Raw genomic sequence first — 8,081 nt, forward strand, 5'->3', positions numbered from 1 at the left:
AATACTTGATTCTAGACTTTTTTAAGTACTTTTGGGATAAGTTCAAGAAAATTTTGTACTTATTCCAAGCGCGTTACATACGATATTTATTCTTTTAAATACTTATATTGAGAACGTGCATACTTAAAATACAATTTAATAAAATATTAAATTTAATATATAATATAATATTGATTTTCTGTTGTCATAAAATTTCTATATATCTATTTCTATACATACATACAGAATACAAACATACAAATATGTTTAAGTACGAATCGGTCTTGTAGTCATTATTTTTAAATTCGACTTCATTTTGTACTTATATTAAGTACTACTACTATGAAACGAACTTAAAATTATAAGTACAAATTCTTAAATCAAACCCATTCGAACTAGTACGCAGAACGACATCTTTTTTTTTGGGTGTATTAATATATAATTCAAGAGTTAACAAATTTTGTATATTTTTTATTTTAATTAAAAAGCTGGTACACTTTTTCTAAAATGAAACACATTTCTTTAAAATTTGGTGTTAATTATTTGTAAGTAATGGTCACCGTGATTAAATCTCTATTATGCTCCCACTATTTTAGTTTAAGAGCATTTTGTGTTCGTTGCAAGCATGATCTATTTTTCTTACTTTTTGCTGTAGTTACTTTTTTTATTGTTGTTGGAAGGTTTTTTGCGTTATGCAGCTCGGAAAATCCCTGAGTTGAAGCGAACTCCATTAGGTGGGTAATTTATTTGCGGAGGCCCGCTTAGGATGGATGCCCTATATAGCCATATAGCACGTCGTTTTGTCGGGTTAGTCGTCATTTGTGAGGCAATGAATACATTACAGTTAGCCCAACCTGTTGTTAGCCTGTTGCTGTTGCACTTGCTCTTTGAAGGTGTCCAGTGCTGGAGTTTTGGCTCAGTTAGTCCTCTGTCGGAGCAAAGTGCACCGGAGCCCAGCGATGCAGGCAACCTGGACAATCACACGCGTATGTAGAAGCTCACCTGAATCACTATAATTGTGCAACATAATTGTAGTGTTGTTGTTGTAGTTCTTACTCGTCAGCTGATTGTGGGCACGCTGGTGCCGCCACAGGTGCCTCCAGCCAACTGGCCACAACTGCCTGCCATCGTCACACCCGGCACCAGTAATTGCCGTTGCGTGCCTCCGGCGTCGTGTCCTAACCCTGTGCCCACACCCCCAAACGATGGTAGTGGCCAGCTGGATATACGCATAGTGAACAATGGCGGATTGGTAAGTAAACCGATAAGGCAGGAACCGGAGATAACTGCTATTTATCAAGATTTAATTTGAAGAAAAAAATCAATGAAGTGTCAAAATACATTTTTCTTGGCACCATCTAATCTGACGACATATTTGCTTTGGAATATTAATATTTTGATATGGAATATTAATAATACACAATATATTTTTGTAGTTTTTTTTTCAGAAATCTGAAACTAAAATGTGATCCATGATTTCTATTCAATTACTCAACAGAAAACAAATCTTTTTTTTAATTTTATTTTATGTGACTTATAATAACATGATTATTATTAAATAAGTCAGCCATAAAGTTCAGAAAGGGTTATAAAATTAAAATTCCATCTCAGATTTCAATTGATGACTTCATTAAATGAAAATCAATAACATCTTTCAGTCAGAGGTGTCACAGAAATAAGTTTCAATCAGGTTTAACCTCAAAATCAAATCTCGGTGTCAAAGAAAAAAAATGTTTTTTTTTTAGTCCTAAAAACCAAGTTGAGGCAGTCATTGGACTCGTCAACTGAATATAGCGGAATTAAATGATCGAAAAATTAAATATATCCTTTTTCTGTGTATCGGGATTTTCATCCAGAGTTTCTCAATAGAAGCTGACCATAACATTTACTAGTATTTGACGTGACAAAACATTAAATATAAATGTTAAAATAAAAAAAAAAATTTAAGGTATTCTAAGGTATACGTCTAAGATTTCGGTGAAAAGATTCGATGAGATATCTCGAGTGACCCGATCTGTTCGAAGACGAACCTGTACTACAAATATCGTGACAAAATTATAATACCTTTTTCAAGGGTAAAAGTAGTACAACAGTTACGGTTCTTGCAATAAAGCAATATGCTAACGAAAATTTAATTGCATTTTGGTTGGCAGCCCACTGTGCCGACGGCGGTGCCTCCGTTGAGTTGCAACTTTGGTCTTGTGGCATGCTGCCAGGCAGGCAACTATCAATGTGGACTACGCTTCCCACCGCCGCCCGGCTCAGCACTGGCGAGTCCTGGCCAGGCGAGCTTTGGCGCATATCCTTGGCAGGCAGCCTTACTGACAACGTCGGATGTGTATCTGGGCGGAGGAGCACTTATTACGGCTCAACATGTGTTAACTGCTGCCCACAAGGTCTACAATTTGGCGTGAGTGTAATGAGATGTCAATGACGCAACAGCTAATGCTAATCCTTTGCTAGTTTGACATCATTTAAGGTGCGCCTGGGTGAATGGGATGCGGCTGGAACCAACGAACCGATTCCTGCTCAGGATGTGTTCGTCTCCAATGTGTATGTGAATCCTGCCTTCAATCCCAACAATTTGCAGAACAATGTGGCGATTCTAAAGCTGGCGACTCCCGTCTCCCTCACCAGTCGCTCCACAGTGGGTACGATTTGTCTGCCCACAACTAGCTTCGTTGGACAGCGCTGCTGGGTGGCCGGTTGGGGAAAGAATGACTTTGGACCAACTGGAGCTTACCAGGCCATCATGCGTCAAGTCGACGTACCACTAATTCCCAATACCGACTGCCAAACGGCTCTCCGAGCCACTCGACTTGGTCCCTCTTTTGCGCTCAGCCCGACGAGCTTCATCTGCGCCGGCGGCGAAGCCGGCAAGGATGCATGCACAGGAGACGGCGGCTCTCCCCTCATCTGTGCCAGCAATGGCATCTGGTATGTGGTTGGACTCGTTGCCTGGGGGATCGGATGCGGACAGGCAAATGTGCCCGGGGTATATGTCAATGTGGGCACCTATTTACCATGGATACAGACAACACTCACACTTTAACGAATTATCCCTTTAACTGAGTGGCAATAGGCTCAATGAGTCAACCATCTTACTGCCGATAAGCTAATAAAACAATTATGTAAGTTCTTAAATAAACGTTTTGCTTAATTTGCTTAGTAAAATCCCAATTTCAATTTTAATATTTTATAAATCAAATTTGCACATCAGACTTCAGATGATGGTTCTAAAAGGTAATGAAACGAATTGAATAATCGTTTAATTGAGATTGGTAGAGAATTGTTTTTAGTTTAATTAAGATAAGTATGATATTAAAATGTTTGTTGGAAAAATTCTTAATTTAACAGGCTCAATTGATTTTTAGCTGCTTTATTGAAAGATGTCACAACTTAAACATTTTTATCATTTCTTATCATTTTTGAATATTATAATTTTTTTAATAATTAAATTACATAGTTTTTAAACTACAAGTAGAATTTAAATTTTCACGCTTTGAAAACTTAAATATTTATCTGTATGATGATTTTGAAATTTGAGAGATACATCATTTTCAACCCAGTTTTAATAAAATGAGTTATTGTGCGTAGTTCGTTTACAATACGATGCCTGGGACTTTTTTTTTTACAATAAACTAAACAGTGAAATAGTGAACATCTAATTTAATCTAAATAACTCGATATCACTATTATATCGAGTGAATTACAGTTAATGAACAACGTGTTATATTTACTTTATTTATGGGAAACTAAAATTAAATTATAGTATGTAGAATGTCATATGTCGTCTATAATTTGTTTTGAGTAATTGCTTAGATTTTTGATATCTGCCACAATAGAAGAATTTAAATTGTTAATATTACGTGTACAATAACATTCAATTCATTTTGTAGGTCAGCAATTATATGCTGTATCTGTATTATATAAATAATCATCAGCATTGTTAAAATTATTGAAATATGTATTATTTGGTGGCAACCATTATATCTTGAAATCTGGTCACACTTAAGTTTACCTCTTCTGCATTGTTCTTATTCTTTTATGTATACACTTGAACTCTCTCTCTCGCGATCGTCGCTTTGAATAAGACGCACACGCGTATAATAAATGTAAGCCTAAAAACCATTGCTTGTTTTACTTTACACAAGCTTCCTGAAATCTAACAGGTTATGGGCCCAGGGCCTTGTGTGTGAAAAGTAATATTAATTTAAAATAACAATCATGAATGGACACGGGCAATATGCCATCGATAAGTTGGATGGTGAAAACTATGCGGTGTGGTCGGTGCAAATGAAAAGCGTCTTGGTGCAGAACGATTTGTGGTCAGTGGTATGCGGCAGACTCATTAAAAACGAAGGTGACACTGAGAAGCAGAAAGCTGAGTTTGATAAACGTGACGAAAAGGCATTAGCAAGTATATTGCTGGGTGTAAAGGCGTCACAAATCAACTTTATAAAAAACAGTGTAACAGCAAAAGCAGCTTGGGAGAAGCTCGCAGCTGTGTACCAACCGCGTGGACCTGCAAGAAAAATATCGTTGTTCAAAAGATTACTTCGCTTAAGCTTATCTGAAGAATCGGGAGTGAAAGAATACGTGAATCAGTTTTCGGATTTGGTCGATAAGCTGAAAGAAATTGACATGGAAATTTCTGAAGACATTCTCTCAATTTTGTTGCTGTCGGGGCTCAGCAAATCGTTTGAAGGTTTTGTTGTAGCCATAGAAACTAGGGAAGAGTTGCCGTCCTTGTCTGATCTGAAGATCAAAATTATTGAGGAAGGAGAGAGACAAAAAGTGAGCAACGATGCAACGGGCAACAGTGTACAGCAAGTTTTTGTGTCGCGCACGAAGAACACGGGCAAAAAGAATTCGCAAGAAAAGAAAAATTCAAAAAAGTGTTATAGATGTGGCCGCGAAGGTCATTTTATTGCGCAGTGTAAAGAGAAGGAAAAGAATGAAGAAGGCAAGGATAAAAGTGCTGAAAAGAAACAATCGTTTGCTATTCTCGCGAATGTGCCGAAAAATGACAATATGACAAAATCAATGTGGTGTCTAGACAGTGGTGCCACTGCTCACATGTGTTGTGTAAGGTCATGGTTTGTGGATTTTAAAGAGCACAAAGAGAAAATATTGCTTGCTGGAGAGAACTTCATATTTGCCGACGGTATTGGCACAGTGTGCTTTAATTCGGGAAATTATTGCATTGAACTAAAGAATGTGTTGTATGTTAAAGAGCTGCAAGCTAACTTTGTGTCAATATCAAAAGCTGTTGAAAAAGGTTTCAAAGTGATATTTGACAAAGAATGTGCTGTAATAAAGAACGGCCAAGATAATAAAATACTGCAGGCAAAGAAACGTAGTGATCTGTTTATTGTTGACGCGAGCATGAACCGTTGTATGTTCTCAAACGCACAGAGCGGTGATTTGTGGAAGTGGCATTATCGTTTTGGCCACTTAAACATGGCAAGTTTAAGAAAAATGGCAAATGAAAATATCGTGTATGGGCTAAAATCGATCAATAAAAGTATTGACTTGAAAGGCGATATTTGTGAAACTTGTGCGAAAAGTAAACTGAGTGTTAAGCCATTCCCAAAAGCCGCGGAGAATCGTGAGAATGAAGTATTGAGTTTAATACATACAGACATTTGTGGACCAATGAATAAACAATCAGCTGGAGGAGCGCGTTACTTCGCTACATTTATTGATGACTATTCGCGATATACATTTGTGTATTTTTTAAAAACACGGGACCAAATATTGAATGCGTTCAAAGATTTTGTTGTGTTCGCGGAGAGGCAATGCGGAAAAAAGATAAAAGCAGTTCGAAGCGACAATGGCCGCGAATATGTGAGTCGCGATTTTGAGAATTTTATGTCAGAGAACGGTATAAAAAGACAACTGACAGTACCTTACACCCCGCAACAAAACGGCGTTGCTGAACGTGCAAACCGCACACTGGTAGAAATGGCCAGAAGTATGCTCGTGCACTCTGGAACTAACGAATCACTTTGGGGTGAGGCAGTACGCACGGCAGCGTACTTACGGAATCGGTCAGAGACAAAGGCATTAAACTGCAAAACGCCGTATGAAGTTTGGACTGGCAAAAAACCAATTGTGTCACATTTACGCATTTTTGGCTCTAAGGCAATTGCTCTAAATAAAGCGCACAAAATGAAATTTAGAGCAAAGGGTACCGAGTACGTTATGATTGGTTATTCGATGACAGCAAAGGCATATCGACTATACTGTCCAGAGTCAAAGAAAGTGATCGAAAGCAGAGATGTCGTTTTTCTGGAGAATGATTATGGTGGCTGCGCAAGCGACGTAAAGGATATGTTCCTAATTGATGAAAGTGAGTCAGTTCGTCCGCAGCAGACAGTCGATGAGGGTCACGAGGACGTCGAAGAAGAGGATGTTCAGCAAGAGTCAGAAGCTGAGGTCAACGAAGAAGATTGCATCACTGAAGGTACCGATACCGAGCACTATGAGAGTGCTGTGAGCGATGAAGCAGAGCCATCTACACCAAGTGAAGCTCGTGGTCGAGGACGCCCAAAGATGATTAAAACCGGCAAGCCTGGTCGACCCCGTAAGAAATTCAACATGCTGAACTTGTTGAAGGCAGAGGACGTCGTAATCCCAGCAACTATAAATGATGTTAACAAGTCCAAGATGAAACAGGAGTGGTCAGCCTCAATCCAGAAGGAGATCGACGCACTTGAAGCCAATAAAACATGGGAGCTTGTTGACTTGCCAGAGGGCAAGAAACCTATAGGCTGCAAATGGGTATTTGGCATAAAGGTTGACAAAGGCGGTTATGTGGAGCGCTTCAAATCCAGATTGGTGGCTAAGGGTGCGCACAACTTTATGGTGTCGACTATTTTGAAACATTTTCTCCAGTTGTGAGATACTCGTCCGTAAGAATGATCATGGCACTGGCTGTGAAGAATAAATTGTTTCTGCATCAAATGGACGTGTCATCTGCTTACCTAAATAGTGAGCTCTCGGAGGATGTATATATGAAGCAGCCAGATGGATTCGTGAGTGACGAATACCCAAATAAAGTTTTGAAGCTGAAGAAATCTCTATATGGGCTAAAGCAGAGCGGTAGAGAGTGGAACGTTAAACTTGATTCAGTCCTGACAAAACTGGGATTTGTTCCATGTGTCAGCGAGCCCTGTGTTTATACGCGCAATGGGCAAGGTAACTTTAATATAATTGCTATATATGTCGACGATCTTTTAATTGCTAGCTCAACCAAAGAAGACCTACTGGACATCAAGGCGTCAATTGCAAACGAATTTGACGTAGTCGATGGAGGCCAGCTCAATCATTTCTTGGGCATAGAAGTTGATCGTGAAGGCGAGACGGGCAACATAAGCATTGGTCACAAACAGTACGTCGAGCAGATGCTACATGCTTGGGGCATGTCAACGTGTAAGCCTGTAGCTACACCTCTGGAGGCCGATCATCAAGTCAAGTGTGATGACCCCAATTGCGAGACTGTTAATGAAAAGAGTTACCAGTCATTAATAGGCTCTTTGATGTATTTGGCAATAACCACTAGGCCAGATATACTACACTCTGTTGGTAAGCTGGCGCAGCGAAACGCCAATCCACACAAGGAGCATGAAGTTGCAGCAAAGCGCGTGCTGCGATACTTGAAAGGCACAGCTGATCTGAAGATTCACTACCAGGATAATGGAAAGCCGCTGCACTGTTACGTCGACGCAGACTGGGCAAACGATTCTACAGACCGGAAATCGTACAGTGGTTACGTGTTTCTTGAAGCAGGCGGAGCTATTTCGTGGGAGTCCAAAAAACAAAGTCTGGTGGCCTTAAGCAGCACAGAAGCTGAGTATATTGCCTTATCTACTGCAGCGAAGGAAGCAACATACCTGAAGAAATTGTTACATGAAATGGGTTTTGATAAAATTAAGACAGTCATATTATACTGCGATAATCAAAGTGCACAATGTATAGCTAAGAATCCAACTTTGCATAATCGCAGCAAACACATTGATATAAAGTATCATCACGTAAGAGAACTTTATTCTAAAAATGAAATTGATATTCAATATATTTGTACTAATGATATGACT

General features: G+C 39.2%; 1 protein-coding gene across 1 annotated transcript; it reads left to right on the forward strand.

Annotated features, from left to right (window-relative positions):
• Positions 1 to 798: 798 nt before the first annotated feature.
• Positions 799 to 3,147, forward strand: LOC117782553 (phenoloxidase-activating factor 2). Its single transcript, XM_034619576.1, has 4 exons — positions 799 to 965; positions 1,029 to 1,231; positions 2,133 to 2,389; positions 2,443 to 3,147. Exons 1-4 carry the CDS (start codon positions 809 to 811, stop codon positions 3,029 to 3,031), a joined length of 1,206 nt encoding a protein of 401 aa, XP_034475467.1. The 5' UTR covers positions 799 to 808; the 3' UTR covers positions 3,032 to 3,147.
• Positions 3,148 to 8,081: the final 4,934 nt, after the last annotated feature.

The sequence above is a fragment of the Drosophila innubila genome (assembly GCF_004354385.1).
Source record: "Drosophila innubila isolate TH190305 chromosome 2L unlocalized genomic scaffold, UK_Dinn_1.0 5_B_2L, whole genome shotgun sequence".
NCBI classification, from domain to species: Eukaryota; Metazoa; Arthropoda; class Insecta; order Diptera; family Drosophilidae; genus Drosophila; species Drosophila innubila.